At 39.4% G+C, this 26,522-nt stretch overlaps 1 protein-coding gene across 1 annotated transcript; it reads left to right on the top strand.

Moving 5' to 3' along the window:
• The first annotated feature begins 159 nt into the window (after window positions 1–159).
• LOC139749753 (betaine--homocysteine S-methyltransferase 1-like) lies at window positions 160–25,728 on the top strand. The gene is made up of 9 exons (XM_071663960.1): window positions 160–267; window positions 6,341–6,470; window positions 8,269–8,387; window positions 11,891–11,996; window positions 13,207–13,292; window positions 15,368–15,527; window positions 16,905–17,075; window positions 22,891–23,119; window positions 24,977–25,728. Exons 1-9 carry the CDS (start codon window positions 253–255, stop codon window positions 25,161–25,163), a joined length of 1,203 nt encoding a protein of 400 aa, XP_071520061.1. The 5' UTR covers window positions 160–252; the 3' UTR covers window positions 25,164–25,728.
• The last annotated feature ends 794 nt before the right edge of the window (window positions 25,729–26,522 follow it).

The raw sequence follows: 26,522 nt of genomic DNA, 5'->3' as shown, positions 1-26,522 counted from the left end.
GAATCAATAAATGAACTGCAAACGAAAAGTAACTGACCAAATGACTACGATCGAAACAAAATAAAACGCAACGCAAATCATGTAAAGAATATTATCAAGTGACATTTGGCGAGGGGAGGGGTTATTTGGGGGGGGTTCGCGTGGGGGGGGCAGTCTCCGGGTATAAATACAGCCGCATGACAAATTTTCCATCTCTCACTCGTACCAACCTTAGCCGAACGGATCAGCTAGAAAAGCAGCGCAGTAACCGCCATGGCACCAAAGAAGGTGGGTGTCTCGCTGTTAGCCTCTAGTGGTGGCATAGTTTCTGTGATAAGGTGTGGAGGAGTATGTCCGAACCGGCGGTGAGGAAATAGGCCTCTGTTGGGGTTGGAAGGCAAGGCGCGTTAGGTTTAAAATGTGAAGTACGAGTTTACTATGGTGAACTAGGTGGCATAACATTTAACAGCCATGTTCAAGAATTATAAATAATATAGTAAAGAAAATCCTATATATTTTCTTGTTTGACGGTTCGCGACAATCTGTATGGCAACTTTTATCCATTTAATGCCTGGTTTGCATCGGAGAATGAAGTTTTGTATGTGACAACTGAATATTCTTCCCATGAAAACTGAAGTTAAACCTGCAAAGCGATGGCTACTATGAGGCAAGTGGTTCAGATTTCATTTTCACGGTGACACGTTCCCATGTCATGTTCAGACCGCGGAAAGCACTGTACAAGTAATCTATAATGACACCCTGAAAGATTGGTTTTACCTCTGATGTACAGCTCTGAAAATGAAGCGGTATGGGACGTTGTAGGTTACTATTATGTGGTAGCTTGTCGGTGTCAAGTTGAACGAGTCGCTCGAATTACGCCCTGTATCAATCTAGGAAGCACCAATCTGTAAGGAATGTTTGAACCTGATATTCACTTTAGTATCATGTAAGTACGACTCGTCAGTTACCCTGTTTAGACTGTAAGACTATACAAGGCAAAGGGGAGTCGGTTGTGATACGAGATTCAAACTTGGAGCCACTGCTGCTGTGGCTCCGGGCCTGGCAGAGGAGGGAGGACGCCACTCGGTTGCCAACTACCACTAAATATAGCCATTTAACTCCGTGCCAGCAAGACTGAACTTGACTTCCGCCGTTTAATGATGAATTTTGTCCACCACTATTTAACTGCGTTTCTTATAGGTTTAAGTTTTTTTTTTTTTTACACTGATATAAAAGAGGTATAATTTCTTTTTCCATACTTCCATTTCAAGCAATTCTGAGTGACACGTAACTTCCCATTTTTCTTCAGACTGGTCTTCCTCCAAGAAAACTGATCTTTAATCCTGACTCTGGTTATGACAAGGTCTTATTCCCCCCTTTCTTACCCTACTGATCTCCAGTAATTGAGATCTGCTAGCTCGTATTGCTAACCAATAATAATAATGTTTTGGGGCACCGAACACTGTATTTACTTCAGAGCATCTATGAATACCAATCCTATAAAGACACCTTATCACATGCTTGTCAATATGTATACTTTATACCAGTGTTGGGCAGCAAGGAGACAGGTTTAAACATTGATAGAGGTAAGTAGTTATAAAAAAAAAATCTGAAAGCTCGTTAGCTAGGACTATAAACTTCAAAAACTTAAGTAAACGATTAAGCTCAGTAGAGAGGGAATAATGGGATGAAGTTCGTTTGCTTTTGCAGTGGCGTGTTGAGGTTGGAGGGAGATTGGATCGACAACCCCACCTCCCTCTTTTTGAGTTATAGATTATACATTCTTTGTTTTTAAGTTAATCACTCCTCAAAAATTGGTCGCCGTTCTCGTGATGAACTACAATACTTGCATTGAACTACGCAGGTGTTAGTCAATATAAGTGACTTAACATTCGAAGTTCAGACAGCTTCACACCGCCCGTTTCGTTTTTTTTCTTTTTTTGCGTACTCTCACTATGACAACAACGCGGGTGCCGCTGAGGATTTTACGTAAGAGTCTGATCCGGCAGAGTTCGTGCACCCACTGACCTCGCTAAGGGCTGACTATGCGTGTGAGGAGTCTAGTCTTCACTTACACAGATGGGTCTTCGTACCCAACAGATCTCGTACGCGTCTAATGCAGCCGCCCCAATGGTAGTATATATATATATATATATATATATATATATATATATATATATATATATATATATATATATATTTTTCATACTATTCGCCATTTCCCGCGATAGCGAGGTAGTGTTAAGAACAGAGGACTGGGCCTTTGAGGGAATATTCTCACCTGGCCCCCTTCTCTGTTCCTTCTTTTGGAAAATTAAAAGAAAAAAAAAAACGAGAGGGGAGGATTTCCAGCCCCCCCGCTCCCTTCCATTTTAGTCGCCTTCTACGACACGCAGGGAATACGTGGGAAGTAAATATATATATATATATATATATATATATATATATATATATATATATATATATATATATATATATATATTATCCCTGGGGACGGGGGAGAGAGTGCTTTCCACGTATTCCCTGCGTGTCGTGGAAGACGACTAAAAGGGAAGGGAGCGGGGGCTGGAAATCCTCCCCCTCTCGTTTTTTTTTTTTTTTTTCCAAAAGAAGGAACAGAGAAGTGGGCCAGGTGACGATGGGAAATGGCGAATAGTATGAAATATATATAATTCACACTTGTTGCCTTTATTCATTTTCGTCGCCACCCCTACACATGAAATGACAACCCCCGCACGCGCGCGAGGTAGCGCTAGGAAAAGATAACAAAGGCCACATTCGTTCACACCCATTCTTTAGCTGTCATGTATAATGCACCGAAACCACAGCTCCCTTTCCACGTCCAGGCCCCAAACAACTTTCCATGGTTTACCCCAGACGCTTCACATGCCTTGGTTCAATCCACTGACAGCACGTCGACCCCGGTATATCACATCGTTCCAATTCACTCTATTCCTTGCACGCCTTTTACCCTCCTGCATGTTCAGGCCTCGATCGCTCAAATATATATATATATATATATATATATATATATATATATATATATATATATATATATATATCTCCCTGCGGATAGGGGAGAAAGAATACTTCCCACGTATTCCCTGCATGTCGGAAAAGGCGACTAAAATGGGAGGGAGCGGGGTTCTGGAAATCCTCCCCTCTCATTTTTAACTTTCCAAAAGAGGGAACAGAGAAGGGGTCCAGGTGAAGATTTCTCCCTGAAACGCTCAGTCCTCTGTTCTTAACGCTACCTCGCTAACGCGGGTGATGGCGAATAGTATATATATATATATATATATATATATATATATATATATATATATATATATATATATATATATATATATATATTCACTGAGAACCAATCACTTTCCTCTCTTCCTACACGTACACATGCCTTACATCCTCGATAAAAACTTTTCACTGCTTCTAACAACTTTCCTCCCACACAATATATTTCCAGCCCCCCGCTCCCTCCCCTTTTAGTCGCCTTCTACGACACGCAGGGAATACGTGGGAACTATTCTTAATCCCCTATCCCCAGGGATTATATATATATATATATATATATATATATATATATATATATATATATATATATATATATATATATATATATTTGCTTTGTCGCTGTCTCCCGCGTTTGCGAGGTAGCGCAAGGAAACAGACGAAAGAAATGGACCAACCCACCCCATTACACATGTATATACATACGTCCACACACGCAAATATACATACCTACACAGCTTTCCATGGTTTACCCCAGACGCTTCACATGCCCTAATTCAATCCACTGACAGCACGTCAACCCCGGTATACCACATCGATCCAATTCACTCTATTCCTTGCCCTCCTTTCACACTCCTGCATGTTCAGGCCTCGATCACACAAAATCTTTTTCACTCCATCTTTCCACCTCCAATTTGGTCTCCCACTTCTCGTTCCCTCCACCTCCGACACATGTATCCTCTTGGTCAATCTTTCCTCACTCATTCTCTCCATGTGCCCAAACCATTTCAAAACACCCTCTTCTGCTCTCTCAACCACGCTCTTTTTATTTCCACACAGCTCTCTTACCCTTACGTTACTTACTCGATCAAACCACCTCACACCACACATTGTCCTCAAACATCTCATTTCCAGCACATCCATCCTCCTGCGCACAACTCTATCCATAGCCCACGCTTCGCAACCATACAATGTTGGAAGCACTATTCCTTCAAACATACCCATTTTTGCTTTCCGAGATAATGTTCTCGACTTCCACACATTCTTCAAGGCTCCCAGGATTTTCGCCCCCTCCCCCACCCTATGATCCATTTCCGCTTCCATGGTTCCATCCGCTGCCAGATCCCTTCCCAGATATCTAAAACACTTTAATTCCTCCAATTTTTCTCCAAACTTACCTCCCGATTGACTTGACCCTCAACCCTACTGTACCTAATAACCTTGCTCTTATTCACATTTACTCTTAACTTTCTTCTTTCACACTTTTTACCAAACTCAGTCACCAGCTTCTGCAGTTTCTCACATGAATCAGCCACCAGCGCTGTATCATCAGCGAACAACAACTGACTCGCTTCCCAAGCTCTCTCATCCCCAACAGACTTCATACTTGCCCCTCTTTCCAAAACTCTTGCATTCACCTCCCTAACAACCCCATCCATAAACAAATTAAACAACCATGGCGACATCACACACCCCTGCCGCAAACCTACATTCACTGAGAACCAATCACTTTCCTCTCTTCCTACACGTACACATGCCTTACATCCTCGATAAAAACTTTTAGGAATAAAATGTATATATATATGTATGTATATATATATATATGTATGTGTATATATATATATATGTATGTGTATATATATATATATATATGTATATATATATATATATATATATATATATATATATATATATATATATATATATATATATATATATATATAGTGTAGTACTGTAGAGCATTGCACAGGTGTTGCAACCTGCCTCCCAACATCCATGGCAATGTTGCATCGTGCATTCCTGACCGGCCGGCCACCTCATGCTTACGTTTTCTCTGGCGTTGCCAAGCGTGCCACGCCTCTCGCTTATCGGGAGACTTGATGTCAGTAATCTAATTCTACTTTCCCTCTGCATGGTCTACATTGTTGTATAATAAATACTTGCTTGTTTGTTGACTTTTATAAGTAAATGACGAGATGCATCATTTGTAATGGGACCAGATACTGCGCTGGTATTCATTAGACTAAACAGTCAGTATAAGTACTTTACAAAGGCTGCTTGACATGTTTTTGGTCAGTTAACCTGAAACTAAATCAAAGATTGGGGAGATCACTATTGTATGTCGGCTATGATATTCGTATATATTGCCGGCTTAGATTCCTGGCATTTATAAGCTGTGTAGTACATACAAGAACGCTGGAAATGTAAACCTAAGCGTATTTCATTACATCTGAAAAATTTTATAAATCGATTACGTTCGATATACCATATTTCATAAAAGTAATAAATACATAAAAGTAAAAATAAATACATAAAAGTAAAATCATGCTGAAAAACAAGGCAACAAGTAAAACTCATGACTCCATAAAATAAAAATAGTAAACGCACTCAACCATATACTAAATCATGAAAACGAGAACATTTATGGAGAAGATAGTAAATAATTGCATACATATGAGGCTCTTCCTCCCTCTCTATAAACCAAAGGTGAATTTCAATAGCTTTCCGTCTCCCAGTTCTCATGGCATCATCTACAGTCGTCCCTCTCAGTATATTGCAATGATGCTACTATGTGTTCAACAGGTATTATTTTGGCTGCTTTTATTGTGGTCTGTCTTTGACCAGCGCCCCTAAAAGTTTTGTGCTTGAGGCGTCCACCTACCTGCTGTTTCCCACAAGTTTTGTTAGAATCCAGCCACTCGAGGATTGTCTGTTATGCCTCTTTCCCTCAAACAGTTAAACCGTGAAATTCTCTTCCTCTCGTCTTTCTCTCTTCTCTCAGGCCTACCTACTCCTGTAAAGTCCTGATTGATTTTTTTCCCACCCAAGATTAATTTACTTGCTGGAATAAACGGTGATGAAATTGTGAATGCTGATAATGTACAAAGGTTAAACAGTATGATAAAGTTCAAAACAAGGGGCCCAATGAGAGAGCTCCCTTTAATGTCAAATAAGTTATTACACTATTCATAAGTGCGTTTACATATACTCTGTGTACTGTTTGCACACAATCATGGTTACATACATGTAAATACACACTTTCACTTGGATATGCAGACATACATTCTCTTGCATACTTACAAATGCCTTCCTTTTACCAACATTTGCACTAATGAATCATGGTCCTCAGGGTCTCTTGCAACGCCTGAATGAAGGAGTAGTTATCGGTGATGGAGGGTTTGTGTTTGCTCTGGAGAAGCGAGGCTACGTCAAGGCTGGCCCCTGGACCCCAGAGGCGACAGTGGAAAACCCTGAAGCAGGTGGGTACTGTATAGTTTATGTTGGGGAAGAGGTTACTGCTGGTGAAGCGGGTCCTGATTTAGGAAAGAAGGTGGAGGGGGCTTAAGTGGAGAGTGAGGTGGAAAGGAGCACTTCCTAAGCATGTGCTGAGAGTCCCATTGACTCGTTACTTGTGCACTTTTCCAGAGTTATATAAATCATACTTTTCACTAATTCTCCGTCTTACTTCACTAGTGGTAGGATAGGTCATAATAATACAATACTATAGACAAAAAAGGGATGATGAAATGTTGTTTTGGAAGGAGATAAATAAAGTGCGTAAGACAAAAGAACAAATGGGAACATCGGTGAAGGGGACAAATAAGGAGGTAATAACAAATAGTGGTGAAGTGAGGAGATGGAGTGAGTACTTTGAAGGTTTGTTGAATGTGTCTGATGATAGACTGGCAGATATAGAGTGTTTTGGTCGAGGTGGTGTGCGAAGTGAGAGGGTCAGGGAGAATGATTTGGTAAACGGAGAAGAGGTCGTGAAAGCTTTGCGGAAAATGAAAGTCGGCAAGGCGGCGGATTTGGATGGTATTGCAGTGGAATTTACTTAAAAAAGGGGGTGACTGTGTTGTTGATTGGTTGATAAGGATATTTAATGTATGTATGGTTCATGGTGAATTGCCTGAGGATTGGCAGAATGCATGCCTAGTGACATTGTACAAAGGCAAAGGGGATAAAGGCGAGTGCTCCAATTACAGAGGTATAAGTTGTTGAGTATTCCTGGGAAATTGTATGGGAAGGTGTTAATTGAGAGTGTACATATTCATACACGCTGCCTTCGTCCATTCCTGCCGCCACCCCTCCACACATGAAATGACACCCCCCCATCCCCCCGCAAGCGGGTGAGGTAGCGCCAGAAAACGACACTCGTTCACACTCAGTCTCTAGCTGCCATGTGTAATGCACCAAAACCACAGCTCCCTTTCCACATCCAGGCCCCACAAAACTTTTCATGGTTTACCCCAGACGCTTTTTTTCATACTATTTGCCATTTCCTGCATTAGTGAGGTAGCATCAAGAACAGAGGACTGAGCCTTTGAGGGAATATCCTCACTTGGCCCCCTTCTATGTTCCTTCTTTTGGAAAATTAGAAACTTCTTCCCACAATTCACGCACCTCGTAATGCAAAGAATCTAGCTCAGACAAAACCTGTCACCATGAACTGAAATTGGAGAACAAGGCTTAACTCTAAATAACTCCCTCATAAAGCAAGTTGAAAGAAACTGAAAACTGGCACTGCTTTTGCAACACACCGAATCACAAGAACCACAGCAACAAACATTAAAGATCCAAACTTAATTCACTAATCCAGCCCCAAACTTGTGAAACACTCCTGACTTTTTCCAAAGAAAATGTGTAGAGAAGGGATGGGTTTTAAAATTTGTGTAGGGTTTCTTAGGGTTTTCGAGTATGGGGTGATGAATAGAAAATTGGAAATGTAGAAACAGGTAGTTAGTTGAGCCTCAGGCTCAATCAAGTCTTGGTACATTCTTATAATAAATCAGTAAGGTGAACAATCGGTTTTTCAGGAGACTTCAACTGTGTTTCACAAAGAAATCAGTTTTATAATTTTTCAGTATGGGAGGAAGATTTGAAGTAGTGTAATGTTAAGATATGGTTTGTTTAAAAAAAATTAATATTGTAAAGATTTTATCAAATGAAAATATTGAAGTGACTGCCTTCTACCTGCATGACCTAGTGATAGGATGTTTTTCATGTTTGACTTCAGCTGTCCTTTGACTGGACCCATTTTTAACTTTCCCCCAACAGTACGCCAACTTCATCGGGAGTTCTTGCGTGCAGGAGCTGATGTCATGCAGGCTTTCACCTTCTATGCATCTGATGACAAACTTTCCAATAGGGGTAATGAGTCCAGCAAGAAGTACACGGTAAGGTGCAATTCTGTTACTTGTAAATCTTAAAATAACCATGGCACTTCCTACCTAAGCCAGTGTACCATCGTCTCCTATTGTGACATGCTTGTTTATAAAGGCCTTCTGGTTGCCAGAATTTTATGATTATCATGTGTATATTCCTTGTTTGCTTAACAATATACAGCATGCAAATTTTATCTTTTTACCTTGTAAAAATCGGTTGTGAATTTAGATTCCCTGAACCCTCTCTGATAAGACCATATCAGGTACCCTTGATATATTCTTTCAATATTCTTTTCAATATAGTAATGCTTTGGATAATCATGAAATACCATCAGGGGCAACTTTGTCTCCATGTACTTTTTACTTCATATTGAAAACTGTTTAAATATTATGTCTTTTCTCTTGTATTGCATTCTCAAGGTTTTTTGATGACTATCAAATGCATAATAAATTAAGATGTGCAATATGTTTGTGTGAGTTCGGCACTGTTTTTGTTTCTGAAAGAGTATTACACTTGTTCCCATCTTGTAACCTTTTCATACAGTTTTAACCTTTTTATGTTCCTTCCCTCGCCATTCACAACTATTTTCCTTTGCTTAATGTTGGTTCTATATTTAATCATGTAAATTCTATTACAGTGCACCAAAAAATCTTTAATTTTATTTGTGAAACAGATTACCTGTAGAAAATAACAAACTTCAGTACTTCGAATTGAATATATTATTGTCTTTTGTTGGCCTGGTTCCATGTTAAGTGATTGCCCAGAGAGGTTATGAATGATGCTTTACAGATTGAAATGTTTTCCTATTGAGGTTGCTTTTTTATTGTACTCTTTATTTTTATAAACAGGCACAGTGCTGGTTGTAAATAATGGAAATATCTTGGAAAATATTATTTTTTACACCAAAATTCAATGTGAAGGATTATGGAAAAAATTTGGAATGCTTTTTTTTTTAGGATGGAAACTCTACTTGTTTCATATATACTCTTCTTACATTGGCACAGCATGTTGAACATGAATTTATGTAGTATTATAGATTCCTTTCTACATACGAGATCAAGTGGTTGGCACGTATGGGGAGAATACCAGAATGTTGTTTCTTTTGAAATATTATAGGTCTTTACTAGTCATATCTTTACAAAAGTCCTTCATTACTCAAGGATTACCTCTTGAGAAAACTATTCATTCCATTAATTATACCTTATTGCCATTTCCCACATCCTGAGGTAGCGCCAGGAAACTAAGAAAGACCCAACCACTTTTATACAGGTACATATACATATCAAAACGTACTTGCATACATTATATACATACAGATTTACAAACGTCCATATTCATACTTGCTTGCCTTCATCCATTCCTGGTGCCATCCCACCTCACAGGAAACAGCATCACCACCCCGTGTCAGCAAGGTAATGCCAGGAAACAGATGGAAAAAAGGCCACATCCACTCGCACACATGTCTGTAGCTGTCATGTGTGATGCAATGAATCCACAGCTCCCTATCCACATCCAGGACCCACAGACCTTTCATCGGTTTACCCTAGACATTTCACATTCCCTGGTTCAATCCATTGACAGCAGGTTGACCCCAGTATACCACATTGTTCCATTTTGCTTTATTCTGTGCATGACTCGCAGGTGCACACACACACACACCCACCCTACATGTTCAGGCCCCAGTTGCTCAAAATCTTTTCACTCCATCCTTCCACCTCCAGTTTGGTCGTCCACTTCTTGTTCCCTCCACCTCTGACTCGTGTATCCTCTTTGTCAACCTTTCTTCACTCGTTCATTCCATGTGCTCAAACCATTTCAACACGCCCTCTTCTGCTCTCTCAATCACTCTTTTTATTACCACACATCTCTCTTACCCTTGCACCTAGCACCACATATTGTCCTCTCATTTTATTTGCAACACATCCACCCTCTTCTGTACAACCCTGTCTATAGCCCATGCCTTGCATCCATAAGATAAAGTTTTCTCTTTCCACACATTCTTCATTGCTCCCAGACACACACACACACCCCAACTCGCTTTTGCTTCCATGGTTTCATTTGCTGTCAAGTCCACTCCAAGACATCTTAAACACTTCACTTCCTCCAATTTTTCTCCATTCAAATTTACATCCCAACTAACTTGCTTCTCAACCCTGTTAAACCTAATAACCTTGCTCTTACTTGCATTTACTCTCATTTTTCTCCTTTCACACACTTTTCCCATTCCAAACTCGGTTACTAACTTCTGCAGTTTTGATAAGTGAGAATTCACTGGGAACATCTCCCCCTTCTTTTTTATAATCTTGCTAAATTCTGTTACTTATTTCTCCAGTTCTCGTGTTGTTCTTCACTCTCCTTACCAACTGATATATATTATAAGTATTCCATCTAAGAGCTTAGATCATCCAACAAACTACATATTTTCTGTGGGGTCACTGTATGCATGATCTGGTGAAAAACCATGCTCTTATAATGGTGGCTGTATGGGTACTGAGGATAACAGAATTTTTCCACACCTTCTTAATGGAAATTAGCCAGGTATTTAAATAAAACAGAGGCTGGGAAAATTGGAATATCTAGTGGCTGCTGTTAACCAAGAGAACATTACAAGATGAAGGCCATTGTTTATTGTTAAATGATTCCTGAACAGAGTTGCACAGTAGAAATTGTACTTTGTAAAACTTTATCTTTGTTGGAATGGTGTAACAAGTTGGTGAATGTGGACAGCATATGGAAGTTAAGATGTAAGATAGTAGATAATCAAGATAGGGCCCCACCAGCAAAAAATTCCCTCCCTATACTGTATAAATAATTAGACAATTTGGTAATTGCACACTATATCTATCTCTAATGCCCGTTCCCTCCACGGTAAAAGTCTCCACTTGACCCTATCCTTATGTTCCTCCTTCATGTACACCATTCCACCGTTACACACTTGTAATACAAATGGTAATCACACTACTACCAGTACAACTACTACTAATGATAAAAGATGAATGCTTGAGCTGATGACCAGCATTTATTCCAAAAAAGTATTTGACCATAACCCCATGTCCTACATATGTTGGGAAGGAGAAATTTTTCATGTACATACAGTGTGCCAATGAAAAAGCTTATATCAGAAGGCTTTATATTTCCATAATGTGTGATATGGTCTGGGAAAGGTGTTAAGTACAAAGTCGGACATGAAACACATTGGGTATTGCTTGTTGACTGTATAATTGGATATTAATGTCAAGATCAGTGTTCTGTGGAACCAAGTATACTGGCAAGAGAAACTGAGCATTGGACAAAATATTGTTTAGGTAATAGGTAATCTTTAGCCGTGAAAATTGAAAAGGCGGTGCCTTCGACCACCCCTTAATAATTTTAGAAAACGAGTAAAACAAAAAGGGAGAAAGACACTGTAGTCCACTTTTGCATATGTTAATCTTTTTACTTTATATTTTTATATTTATTGTTTTCTTAGATTTACTTCAGTTTAGTAGTCTTATATTGAGTTCTTTGTTTACAGTGCCGGGGAATCAATGATGCAGCCTGCCACCTGGCAAGGGAGGTAGCCGAGGAAGGCAATGGTTTGGTGGCTGGTGGCCTCTCGCAAACTCCTACTTATCTCTCTGGTTAGTAAATATCTGCAAACTTGCTTGTCAATATACCTTTATCTGTCATACAATTTGATTAGCAATTTTCTCGCATAATGAAACCAGTTTACCAGCTTGCTTCTTACTAGTCTTTCGATCTACTCAACTCTGTATACCAATTTTCTGGTGTCTGTGGATTTTGCTTGAAAAGTGATAAAACTGCAAGAAAGGTTAGCTTCAACAAGGCTGTATCGTTGTCAGCAGACTGGCAGTAGTCATAATTTGTAATTGCACCAAAGGAGCCTATCTGCAGGAGTTTTAGGTTTACAGAATAGCAATAGTAACGATACCCATTTTCTTGTGAATGGCATCTCGTTAACAACTGCACACGAAAAAAAAAATCCATAGAATGTACAGACAAAAACTGTGAAGAACTGGTACAGTAATTGGTATTTCTGACATGCTTTTTTTATTTTCCATTGTGTTTACTGAACATTTCATGCCTGCTTCCAGTACTGATTATCTATTAGATTCCGTGGTTAAGTATATCTTGTTCTCTCAAGTGGGCACCACTGGTTGTCCTGATATAACAGCTCCTGTAATGAGTTACCAAAATATGCAAGCCTAATGTTATATTTAGAGATGTTATTGGATTAAACTTCTGTTTATTAATCCTGTCACCTATCACTGCAGACAAAAAACAATTCCCTTCCCTCAGTGCAGGTGGGGGGAGATAAACTGTAAGGAAAGAAGATCTTAATTTTCCTGTCGCAGCCTTATTTTAATGTGATGCTGAACAGTGTCGTGGGGTCTAATGGCACCCAGTCATTGCTGCCAGATACAAATGTGTGCTATTGCAGTTTTCTAATATGTTTAATCAGTACAATGTTTAAATACTTTTTAGTTTGTACAAGCAAAGTATTCCTGTCAATATCCATTTTGCAATGAATTGGGAAACTTTTGTGTGCAAAATAACATGTAAATTCTAACGGGAGTTTACTCCTTTGCTGTGGCAGACATGATTCCTTGAACATATGGAAGGTAACTAATAACTCTAGCCCTTTCTTTCATGTAAATATAGCTTGTGGCCCTTAGCAACTGTTCCCCATGCTAACAAAACTGTTGCGATCTTAAAGGCACATCAAAGATCACATTAAATATTGGGTACACAGGAACAGGACTAAGTAGTATAGCACTTTGATCACGAGAATTATTGTTGTTCTTTTGAATTTTACATCTTTTTCTGCAGGTCTAGGCAAGGAGAACACACAGAAGGAATTCCAGCGACAAGTTGATGTCTTCGTTGAAAATAAAGTAGACTTTCTTATTGCAGAGGTATGATAGCAGTAGTTTTGTATTTGATTTAAGATTAATTTAAGATGGTTATAGTTCTACTGTATCATAGTGATAGTTACATTCTTGAAAAAGGTCTTGTAAATCAAAAATGTAAGTAATGGAGATTTGCAAGTTTCATCATTACTGCACTACTAATCATACCAGTGAAAGCTAACGGTATACACATACCAGGAAAGAGAGACTACTATGATATATATACTGTAAAATGAATTATAATAGCAGAAATGGAAGATGACAAACTTGAATCCAGTTGCAATCAAATCTTATGGGAAATGTTTGTTCTCCAAAGCATTCTCTTCCATAATAATTTGGTCTCGTCCTTTTCTAAAATTCTGGTTGGGAGAATAACTGCCTTCTTCAATCATGGTCTTGAACGCTTCCAGGAACTTTTTGGTAGCAATGACATTAGCGGAAGCAGCCTTACCAGTTATCTTGATGCTGTGGTAACTGTTGCCTTTTCTAAAATTTGTGAACCATCCAGAACTTCATTGAAGTCTCTTTGGTACTGTTTCTTCCACTATCAAGTTGTCTCGTATATTCTGGGCCTTTGCTTGTAACCCATGCATGCTGAAGGGAACATTTTCATGAGTTTGGTGTTCGATTCTTGTGCTTAACATTTTCTCCATAATAAAATTTCAGGAATATGTGGTTTTAGATGCAGTAAGTAATGTATCACTCTTGATGGTCTCTTTGATCTCTGCATTATCACAGATGGCCCATAAAGATTCACAAATTCCAAGGTCACACTTTATATTACCTGTTCACCTCTTAAAAAATATTTGAGCATATCCTTATTAACCTCAGTGATGATGGCCTTCTTTTCTGCTTTTCTTAGCACCTCTCATACCAGGAGAACTTAAAACATTTTGATGGCATGATGCAAGGGGCTTCAGTACAGTAGAATTAAAGTAAATAACGAAAAGATGAATAAGAAGCTAATGATATTCTCGAGTTGGAAAATGTTTTTTAAAATGATCGGTATAGCATGTCAAATAGATAAAGGAAAGATCCTTCAGTGACAGATCATGATTTTTTTCACTTAGAAATTCTTTCTTAGGTGATCAGAGTCAACTACTTCTAATTTCTTAGTATGGATGAGTCTCAACAGGTCGCATCTTAAGACACTATGATATTTCCTTTATGAAGAGCATAATACCCTCTGGTTTGACATTTTCATCAGAAATAAAAGTTTTCAGAGTTAGTGATATACTTGTTTTGCACATTATATAGAACATCTTTCTAAGCACTAATGATATTGTCAGTAATTACAAAAAATTGAAGGGACTTAAAAAAAGAAAATAGCTAATACCTGTTAAGGAAATTTCGACCTCGAGAAAGCTTGTAGGTTGGTTGGTTTGGCATTGGCCCTATCAGGTGTTACGGTCATTATGCTATTACATTGAGCTACATCCACCAACCAAAAAATCTTTTAACACTTCCAGGTGTTAAAAGATAATTCTAATTTTGCATTCAAATTATGTTTGAGGCCCTTTTCTCATTTGTTAACTTAGAGACAAATGTATTTCTACACAGAACACCTTCATCTGTTTCTGGAGGCTCCAGATTATTTCCAAAAAAAATAGGATAATCTTATCCCAGCATACGTGCACCATGGGTGGCATAACAGTTGTAATGAATAATAACTGCAGTAAGCTGTTTTATGGCCATTATGCAAGGGCTCTCAACTAATAGCCACCCACTAGTTTTAGCACCGGAATTCCGTAAGGAACTCTACAGGTGATGGTGAATGGATATGTTTAGTGTCCATGATGTGTTTTGTTGTCCATTCAGTTGGGGTTATGAGAAAAGCATTGGTGAGCAGTATATGTTAAGCCTGGGAAGATAATGTTGGTATTTAAAATTTACAATGGTAATGAAAGCATTTTTTTTTTCATTTTTGCTGGTTTTTCACTCTTCTCTACAGTACTTTTGAAAGTATTGTATATAATAGAAAGTAATATACCAATCATACTGCCTTTTTTACATAACAACTTCCTTCCCTCCATAAGTGGAACTCCTCGTACAAGAAAACTAATGGCAGTCTTTCTCCACAGTACTTTGAGCATGTAGAGGAGATAGAATGGGCTATTGAAGTGTGCTTGAAGTCAGGATTACCAGTTGTGGCCTCCATGTGTATTGGTCCTGAGGGTGACTTGCATGGTATCCCTGCTGGTGAATGTGCTGTCAAGATGGCAAAGGCTGGTGCGCATGTTGGTAAGTACTCGTACTTCCTGGATGTTATGAACAAGTTTCTTACACTTTAGGTATGTTTGCTATATACTTCTAGGTTACATTTCCTAAAGGTAAGGTTATGAATTGTTTATCAGTATCTTTAATTAATATTTTCAATACTGAGTTTATCTCGTAGGATAGGTATTGTGGGACTGTGCTTCAGGTTATACCACAGGTGGAAAGTCTCCTTTGATAAGGCTGTATCATTGTCAGTAGATGAAAAGTTGTACAATCTCTCCAGAGAACTTCTTGTTTCACAGGAATCCATTTCCTTCCTACTGATTTTAGTGCAGCCTTGAAGCTGCAGGAGCCCCATGAAAGAGGTCCTAAAATTGCAAAACAATAAAAATACCTATTTCTTCCTCTTCCTCACTTATGTGGGAAATAGCTCGTGTGAAAAAGTAGGAAAGTGTGAGGGGACAGTAGTCCTAACAGTATTAACTGGATGTGAGGCATGGGGTATAGATGTGTAGAAGAGGGTGGATGTGTTGAAAATGAAGTGTTTAAGGACAGTGTGGTGTGAGGTGGTTTGATCAAGTAATAAAGGGATGAGAAAGGTGTGGCAATATAGTGTAGTTGAGAGAGCTGAAATGTTTTGGACATGCATGGGAAAAATGAGCAAAGAATGGTTAACAAAGAGGATGTGTTATAAGCCAAGGGAACAAGGGGAAACCAAATTGGAGATGGATGGATGGAATGAAAATGATTGTAAGTGATTGGGCCTGAACATACAGGAGGGTAAAAGGCATGCATGGAATAATGAATTGGAATGATGTGGTATACAGGGGGTCAAAATGCTGTCATTGTACTGAAGGAGGGCATGTGAAGAGGCCAGGGTAAATTGTACAAAGGTCTATGGAGCCCCAATGTGGATATGGAGCTGTGGTTTCAGTGTACTATACGTGACAGTTGGAAAATAGATGTGAGCGAATGCAGCCTTATACTTTTGTTCCAGGCTCTATCTAGCTAATGTGGGAAGTTGCAATTGGTTATGGAAAATAAAAATAATCATGCTAGGTATGAATTTAGATTTCCCAAGTTTCTGAAGATGAAGAGTTCAGAACATTTTCCCCTATTATTCATTTTACTTACAGTAGATGCTTTGTTGTTTGCCTTCTTGAAGATGACTTGAGAGCCTTGTTTCTGAAGCTGAAAAGTGCACTTAGCATTTGAAGTTGATAAAGAGGCTTCTGTAATGGAAGTATCAGGGACACCTAGAGTTTGGAATATTGTAGTAAATAAGTTTTGCTGATTTGTGATGCTTGCTTCCAAGAGCATGGAATATTTGACTTTTGCTGACTAAACTGCCTATCTCCTTTGAATGCCATTGATCAAATAACCACAGTTTTCTTTCAACAGTGGGAATCAATTGCCACTTTGACCCATTTGTGACACTGGAGGGACTAAAGAAGATGAAGGCTGCTCTTGATGCTGCAAGCATCAAGGTTCACCTGATTGCCCAGCCACTTGCCTACCTTACTCCAGATGCACACAAACAGGGTTTCATTGATCTGCCAGAGTTTCCATTTGGTAAGTCTGTTGGGTGGTTATCATGAGCTGTCACTTTTATAAAAAGATTGATATACAGTATCACAGTAATGTATTTCTTGCAATACTGTTGTAAGTTTGGCCTTTCCTGGATCTGTCCTTTGTGATGAGAGATCCTTGGCTGTATGAAAAATGTATAAACAAAAAAGGCCACATTCTTTCACACTAATGCACTAAAACCAAAACTCCCTATCCACATCCAGGCCCCATGGTTTACCACAGACGTTTCACTTGCCCTGGTTCATTCCATTGACGGCAGGTTGACCCCGGTATACCACATCGTTCCAATTTGCTCTATTCCATGCACACCTTTCGCCTTCATTAAACATGCTACCTATTTCTCCTTTTTTTCTCATCATGGTAACACCCCCACACATGCAGACAGCTAAATCTGAGCCTTCAAGGAGGATGAGCACTCCTCTCTAAACTCTTTTTTGTTTCCTCTTTTAGAAATTAAAAAAAGGGGAGGGTGTCCAGACCCCACTCTCGTCCCCTTTAGTCACCTTCTACAAGACACGGGGAACATGGAGGTAGCATTTTTCTCCCCAACCTCGCACAATTATTGTGGATCATAAATTCACACACACAGGATGATTCATATGTTTATTGGATCTTTTATAACATGCTTGAATGAAAACAGATCATCTCGCAGGATTTTTACCAGATCATAATGCTGAAAAAGATCCCTTGAGACAAAATAGACAAGAATGTAAACACAACTTGATTGATGATAAGACTAATATTGTCACCAATAGGAAGGTAAGATCATTTCCCTTAAATTCAAAGCTCGCCCAGTTGGGAAAAGAATTTTGCCTGGTTGCATTCACTTACCTGTTCCAGTACTTCTGCTGATGTTTAAGTTCATCCATATTGTAATCAAATATGCCATATATATATATATATTTTTTTTTTTTTTTTCTTATGCTTTGTCGCTGTCTCCCACGTTTGTGAGGTAGCGCAAAGGAAACAGATGAAAGAAATGGCCCAACCCACCCCCATACACATGTATATACATACACCCACACACGCAAATATACATACCTACACAGCTTTCCATGGTTTACCCCAGACGCTTCACATGCCCTGATTCAATCCACTGACAGCACGTCAACCCCGGTATACCACATCGATCCAATTCACTCTATTCCTTGCCGTCCTTTCACCCTCCTGCATGTTCAGGCCCCGATCACACAAAATCTTTTTCACTCCATCTTTCCACCTCCAATTTGGTCTCCCACTTCTCTTGTTCCCTCCACCTCCAACACATATATCCTCTTGGTCAATCTTTCCTCACTCATTCTCTCCATGTGCCCAAACCATTTCAAAACCCCCTCTTCTACTCTCTCAACCACGCTCTTTTTATTTCCACACATCTCTCTTACCCTTACGTTACTTACTCGATCCAACCACCTCACACCACACATTGTCCTCAAACATCTCATTTCCAGCACATCCATCCTCCTGTGCACAACTCTATCCATAGCCCATGCCTCACAACCATACATCATTGTTGGAACCACTATTCCTTCATACCCATTTTTGCTTTCCGAGATAATGTTCTCGACTTCTACACATTCTTCAAGGCTCCCAGGATTTTTGCCCCCTCCCGCACCCTATGATCCACTTCCGCTTCTATGGTTCCATCCGCTGCCAGATCCACTCCCAGATATCTAAAACACTTTACTTCCTCCAGTTTTGCTCCATTCAAACTTGCCTCCCAATTGACTTGACCCTCAACCCTACTGTACCTAATTACCTTGCTCTTATTCACATTTACTCTTAACTTTCTTCTTTCACACACTTTACCAAACTCAGTCACCAGCTTCTGCAGTTTCTCACATGAATCAGCCACCAGCGCTGTAGGCAAAGGGGATAAGAGTGAGTGCTCAAATTACAGAGGTATAAGTTTGTTGAGTATTCCTGGTAAATTATATGGGAGGGTATTGATTGAGAGGGTGAAGGCATGTACAGAACATCAGATTGGGGAAGAGCAGTGTGGTTTCAGAAGTGGTAGAGGATGTGTGGATCAGGTCTTTGCTTTGAAGAATGTATGTGAGAAATACTTAGAAAAGCAAATGGATTTGTATGTAGCATTTATGGATCTGGAGAAGGCATATGGTAGAGTTGATAGAGATGCTCTGTGGAAGGTATTAAGAATATATGGTATGGGAGGCAAGTTGTTAGAAGCAGTGAAAAGTTTTTATCGAGGATGTAAGGCATGTGTACGTGTAGGAAGAGAGGAAAGTGATTGGTTCTCAGTGAATGTAGGTTTGCGGCAGGGGTGTGTGATGTCTCCATGGTTGTTTAATTTGTTTATGGATGGGGTTGTTAGGGAGGTGAATGCAAGAGTTTTGGAAAGGGGGGCAAGTATGAAGTCTGTTGGGGATGAGAGAGCTTGGGAAGTGAGTCAGTTGTTGTTCGCTGATGATACAGCGCTGGTGGCTGATTCATGTGAGAAACTGCAGAAGCTGGTGACTGAGTTTGGTAAAGTGTGTGAAAGAAGAAAGTTAAGAGTAAATGTGAATAAGAGCAAGGTTATTAGGTACAGTAGGGTTGAGGGTCAAGTCAATTGGGAGGTGAGTTTGAATGGAGAAAAACTGGAGGAAGTGAAGTGTTTTAGATATCTGGGAGTGGATCTGGCAGCGGATGGAAGCGGAAGTGGATCATAGAGTGGGGGAGGGGGCGAAAATTCTGGGAGCCTTGAAGAATGTGTGGAAGTCGAGACCATTATCTCGGAAAGCAAAAATGGGTATGTTTGAAGGAATAGTGGTTCCAACAATGTTGTATGGTTGCGAGGCGTGGACTATGGATAGAGTTGTGCGCAGGAGGATGGATGTGCTGGAAATGAGATGTTTGAGGACAATGTGTGGTGTGAGGTGGTTTGATCGAGTAAGTAACGTAAGGGTAAGAGAGATGTGTGGAAATAAAAAGAGCGTGGTTGAGAGAGCAGAAGAGGGTGTTTTGAAATGGTTTGGGCACATGGAGAGAATGAGTGAGGAAAGATTGACCAAGAGGATATATGTGTCGGAGGTGGAGGGAACGAGGAGAAGAGGGAGACCAAATTGGAGGTGGAAAGATGGAGTGAAAAAGATTTTGTGTGATCGGGGCCTGAACATGCTGGAGGGTGAAAGGAAGGCAAGGAATAGAGTGAATTGGAGCGATGTGGTATACCGGGGCTGACGTGCTGTCAGTGGATTGAATCAGGGCATGTGAAGCGTCAGGGGTAAACCATGGAAAGCTGTGTAGGTATGTATATTTGCGTGTGTGGACGTATGTATATACATGTGTATGGGGTGGGTTGGGCCATTTCTTTCGTCTGTTTCCTTGCGCTACCTCGCAAACGCGGGAGACAGCGACAAAGCAAAAAAAAAAAAAAATATATATATATATATATATATATATATATATATATATATATATATCCCTGGGGATAGGGGATTGAGAATACTTCCCACGTATTCCCTGCGTGTCGTAGAAGGCGACTAAAAGGGGAGGGAGCGGGGGGGCTGGAAATCCTCCCCTCTCGTTTTTTTTTTTTTTTTTTTTTTTTTTTTTTTTTTTTTTTTTCCAAAAGAAGGAACAGAGAATTGGGCCAGGTGAGGTATTCCCTCAAAGGCCCAGTCCTCTGTTCTTAATGCTACCTCGCCAACGCGGGAAATGGCGAATAGTTTAAAAGAAAAAAAAATATATTTATATATATATTTTCTTTTTTTTCTTTTAAACTATTCGCCATTTCCCGCGTTAGCGAGGTAGCGCTAAGAACAGAGGACTGGGCCTTTTTTGGAATATCCTCAACTGGCCCCCTCTGTTCCTTCTTTTGGAAAATTTAAAAAAAAAAAAGAGGGGAGGATTTCCAGCCCCCCGCTCCCTCCCCTTTTAGTCGCCTTCTACGACACGCAGGGAATACGTGGGAAGTATTCTTAATCCCCTATCCCCAGGGATAATTTATATATATATATATATATATATATATATATATATATATATATATATATATATATATATATATGGTCATGAGAAGAAAGATCACGAGAGGGAAGTGTTTTGGGAGCAGCTGAGTGAGTGTTAGCAGCTTTGATGCACAAGACCTGGTTATAGTGATGTGTGATTTGAATGCAAAGGTGAGTAACGTGGCAGTTGAAGGTATAATTGGTGTACATGGTGTTCAGTGTTGTAAATGGAAATGCTGAAGAGCTTGTAGATTTGTGTGCTGAAAAAGGACTGGTGATTGGGATTACCTTCTTTAAAAAGAGATAGATGCATAAGTATACGTATGTAAGTAGGAGAGATGGCCAGAGAGCGTTATTGGATTACGTGTTGATAGGCTCTCGTGAAAGGGAGACTTTTGGATGTTGATGTACTGAGAGGGGCAACTGGAGGGATATCTGATCATTATCTTGTGAAGGTGAAGATTTCTAGATGTTTTCAGAAAAGAGAATGTTGGGGTGAATAGTGGTGAGAGTAAGTGAGCTTGGAAAGGAGACTTGTGTGAGGAAGTACCAGGAGAGATTGAGTGCAGAATGGAAAAAGGTGAGAGCAACTGATGCAAGGAGAGTGGGGGATGGAATGGGATGTGTTTAGGGAAGCAGTGATGGCTTGTGCAAAAGATGCATGTGGCATGAGAAAGGGTGGAGGTGGGCAGATTAGAAAGTTTAGTGAGTGGTGGGATGAAGAAGTAAGATTGTTAGTGAAAGAAAAGAGAGGCATTTGGATGATTTTTGCAGGGAAGTAGTGCGAATGACTGGGAGATGTATATAAGAGAGAGGCAGGAGGACAAGAGAAAGGTGCAAGAGGTGAAAAAGAGAGCAAACAAGAGTTGGTGTGAGAGAGTATCATTAAATTTTAGGGAGAATAAAAAGATGTTTTGAAAAGAGCTAAATAAAGTGTGCAAGACAACAGAACAAATGGGAACATCAGTGAAAGGGGCTAATGGGAAGGTAATAACAAGTAGTGGTGAAGTGAGGAGATGGAGTGAGTATTTTGAAGGTTTGCTGAACGTGTTTGATAAGAGTGGCAGACATAGGGTGTTTTGGTCGAGGTGGTGTGCAAAGTAAGAGGGTCAGGAAGAATGATTTGGTAAGAGCACTGTGGTTTCATAAGTGGTAGAGAATGTGTGGATCAGGTGTTTGCTTTGAAGAATGTATGGGAGAAATTCTTAGAAAAACATATGTATTTGCATGTAGCATTTATAGATCTGGTGAAGGCATATGATATTGATAGAGATGCTCTGTGGAAGGTATTGAGAGGATTTAGTGTGGTAGGTAAGTTGCTAGAAGCAGTGAAAAGTTTTTATCAAGGATGTAAGGCATGTTTACAAGTAGGAAGAGAGGAAAGTGATTGGTTCCTAGAGGAAGTGAAGTGTTTTAGATATCTGGGAGTGGATTTAGCAGTGGATGGAAGTGGAAGTGAATCACATGGTGGGGAAGAGGGTGAAGGTTCTAGGAGCGTTGATGAATGTGTGGAAGGCAAGAACGTTAGCTGGGATAGCGAAAATGGGTATGTTTGAAGGAACAGTGGTTCCAACAATGTTATTTGGTTGAGAGGCATGGGCTATAGATAGGGTTGTCCAGATGAGGGTGGATGTGTTGGAAATGAAAAATTTTGAGGACAGTATGTGGTGTGAGGTGGTTTGATCGAGTAAGTAATGAAAGGGTAAGAGACATGTGGTAATAGTATCTCACTTGTGTGGCAAATGGCAAGCACACATGAAAAAAATATAAATATCATTTTTTCTTTACAGCTTCTCTTAGAGCAATTTATGTTTTGATGTCTAAATATCAATCTCTCCCACCCACAGCTTTGGAATCCCGGATCTGCACTCGTTGGGAAATGCATAGGTATGCCCGGGAGGCCTACAATCTTGGTGTGAGATACATTGGAGGTTGTTGTGGGTTTGAGCCTTACCATATCCGTGCTGTGGCTGAGGAGTTAGCTACTGAGCGAGGCATGTTGCCTAAGGCCTCTGAGAAGCATGAACCATGGGCAGGTGGTCTCAAGATGCACACTAAGCCTTGGGTCAGAGCAAGGTAAAGCCATAACAAAGTCCTACCTAGACTAAATCATATAAGAAAATGTACAAGTTTTTGTCTTCCAGGATATGAAGTGGGTTGTTTTAAGTAAGAAAGTATTGCTTAATGTGGATGGTAAGTTATAGACAATGATTAGATTTAAGACAACCATATGAAAGAAGGGTGACAGTTTAGATGAAAGTGTAGTAATTGTGGGGATGCTGTCATGAGTGAAGGACATGTTTAAGATGTTTAGAGAAAGACTTCATGGTTGTACAGTTAGTAGATGGATGCAAGGTTGTGACGTGTAAGAATAAGAGATAATGCTTGGTGAATAGATAAAATTAGAAATGCTTTGAAAGAGACAAAAAAAGGGGTATGGTAGATTGCTTGAAATGAATATACCAATGAAAGTTCAGCAAAGGAGGGAAGAATATAAAATGTCAGCAGAATGCAAAAATGCCAATAAAGGAAAGTAAAGAAAGAATAAATTGATTTTGAAAGAAGTTGAGTGACAAGTTTACAGAAATTGTACAGTAAGGAGGTGAAAAAGGAAAGAGGTAGATGTATGAGTGGAAATGTAAATGTGATAATTAAGAAAGGGGATTGCTTAATCAAAAGGAGAAAGTGAAAGGAAGATTAAAAGAGTATTTTGAAGAACTGATGAATGTGAGTGAAGGTGAGGCTGGTGTTACTTGCATGAGTATGAAGAATACAAGGATAAAAGTGCAGGGACCTATAACGGGAAGGAAGATGAAAAGGGTTATAATGAGGTTAAAAGTAAGAAAGGTACCTAGTATGGATGGGATTACAGCTGAAATGTTGAAGTACGGACAAGGTGTGATGGCATTTGTATGAATTTAGCATGCAAGCAGAAGGTTTTGCCTAAGGGCTGAGTTAGCTATTATTGTTCCTTTTATTAGAAGAAAAGGTTGCTAAGGATGTATGTAACCTTCTCTTTTCATACTTGATTGCCATTTCCCACATCAGTGAGGTAGTTCCAGAAACGGATAAAGGAAGGCTGCATCCACTCGCAGCCATACTCTGGCTGTCATATGCATTGCACCAAAACCACATCTCCCTTCCCACAACCAGACCCCACAAACCTTTCTGTTGTGTACCCTGGATGCTTCACATGCCCTAGTTCAATCCACTGATATCATGTTAACCCCAGTATACCACATGGTTCCATTTCACTTTATCTAATGCACATCTTTCACCCTCCTGCATGTTCAGGCCCCAATCATTGAAAGTCTTTTTCACTCCATCCTTCCATTTCCAATATGGTCTCCCTGTTCTTGTTCCCTCCACTTCTCTAATATATATCCTCTTCATCAACCTTTCCTCACTCTGCTCTCTTAACCACACTTTTTATTACCACACCTTTCTTAACCTTTCATTGCTTAATCAAACCACCTCACACCACATATTGTCCTCAAACATTTCCCTTCTCCACACAGCTTTATTTATAACCTATACCTCGCATCCTTAAGGAGATTCCTTACTAAAGTAATCAGCATGATGCCTTTAGGTGCAAAGAAAATCACTAGTAATAGATGGCAAGCTTTGGAGAATGCAGAGTAAATACTGAGTGTCTAGAGAGAATGGAATTAACAAAGTTGTACCTCTAATTACTGTACTGTGCTTTTTCTTAAAAAAAAAAAAAAAAAAAAAAAATATGTATATTTTTTTCTAAATAATGTACCTGTTGCAGCATATCTAGTAGTTCTTAATGGACAGGAGTGATGTACAGTGGAGATAGTATCACTGTTCCATAGCATCAAAGTCTTTATGAAACATGTTCTTCAGGAAAACATCTTCAACATAAAGTTGTGATTAGGTGAACCATAGTTAATATTTCTCCCTGCATTGTAGAGCCACCCGGAACTACTGGGAGACGCTGAAACCCTCCTCTGGTCGACCATATTGTTCCTCCATGTCAAAACCAGACAACTGGGGAGTAACTGCAGGAGACAGCATATTGAAGCAGAAGACTGAAGCCACTTCTGAAGCAGAGATCTCTCAACTTAGGACCAAAGCAAAGACAGTGAATGGTGTTTGAGTTTTGAGAATGGATGACAAGAAGAATGTGACAGTACTAATGCAAATAATATGGATTATAGGATAAGTGAACTTTTACTACTGGTGAGAGGCTGGTATTGTAAGCAGTATAAAGAGCAAAGGGTATCTTGGCAGGGCTAAGCTTTCCAAAGTGGACACTTAATACAGAGGAAAAATTGTTGAATCAGAATTTTTCTATTTATACTTTTGAATATATATAACTGTGTGTATGTAAGGGGTGGGTGATGTATGTATTCACTCTGTGTGATAGGAGTTTTTAATCTGTTCAGGAGAATTGTGTAAATGGGAAAATGAAGATGCTTGATCAATTGTAAGATTGTTGAAGAGAAATAGGACAATATTTCATAGATTGTTGGCTTAGCACTGTCAACTTTAACTTCAAGTGTGTTATTTTATGCTAGAATGAACAAGTTTTTCATAAGTATGCATGCATTGTTTTTACTACATGAATGGAAATTATGATGTCATTGGTTAAGCTAAATCTTTAATTGTACTTTTGTATTCTGGATATTTAAGTTACAGAGAATAAACTATTTTTAATTGAATTGTTTCTGATTCATGAAATGAAACCAACATATGAGGATACTTTAATGCACAAGACATTCTTCGACATTTCTTCATAATTCAACACGTCAATATATTTCAAGAAACCAATTACTGGAGTGGATCATTTGAAACCTATATTTGGTATGTATAATCAAATTAAGGAATGAAAAAATGAATGAGGGGGTGTATGAGACCAGAGAAAGCAAAGGGAATAAACAATGAAATGGTAGTGGGTAAAATGTAATGCTTTGAGGTTGTTTGGGTATGTGGAAAGAATGCAAGAAGAGGAATTTACAAAGTGTGGATGACTACAATTAAAGGAGTTACTGTGAGAAGAAGACCCTGCGACTGAGTAGAAAGTACTGAAGGAAGAAAAATGGTAGGAGAGTGCTTGGATTGGTGTATGTGAGAGGCATGTAAGGGCAGGGATAAATACTCTATTGCAGCCATTCCATTGATGGGAGTTCCCAGGGGCAGCAGACATCAGAGATACAATTAAGACAGAACAGGGCATTTGTAATTTTTTTTTTTTATTATTTTGCTTTGTCGCTGTCTTCTGCGTTAGCGTGGTAGCGCAAGGAAACAGACGAAAGAATGGTCCAACCCATACACATGCATATACATAAACACCCACACACATACATACACATGCCTATACATTTCATTGTATACATATACTTTTTTTTTTTTTTCTTTGTCGCTGTCTCCCGCGTTTGCAAGGTAGCGCAAGGAAACAGACGAAAGAAATGGCCCAACCCACCCCCATACACATGTATATACATACGTCCACACA

The sequence above is a fragment of the Panulirus ornatus genome, chromosome 8 (assembly GCF_036320965.1).
Source record: "Panulirus ornatus isolate Po-2019 chromosome 8, ASM3632096v1, whole genome shotgun sequence".
NCBI classification, from domain to species: Eukaryota; Metazoa; Arthropoda; class Malacostraca; order Decapoda; family Palinuridae; genus Panulirus; species Panulirus ornatus.
This window is presented reverse-complemented; position numbering and strand designations above follow the sequence as displayed.

Bases quoted from the DNA above. Each gene is read 5' to 3' on its own strand.
- LOC139749753 (XM_071663960.1), top strand. The intron at 13,293-15,367 runs GTATGATAGCAG...CTTTCTCCACAG, and splicing joins TAGACTTTCTTATTGCAGAG to TACTTTGAGCATGTAGAGGA. The intron at 17,076-22,890 runs GTAAGTCTGTTG...TCCCACCCACAG, and splicing joins TCTGCCAGAGTTTCCATTTG to CTTTGGAATCCCGGATCTGC.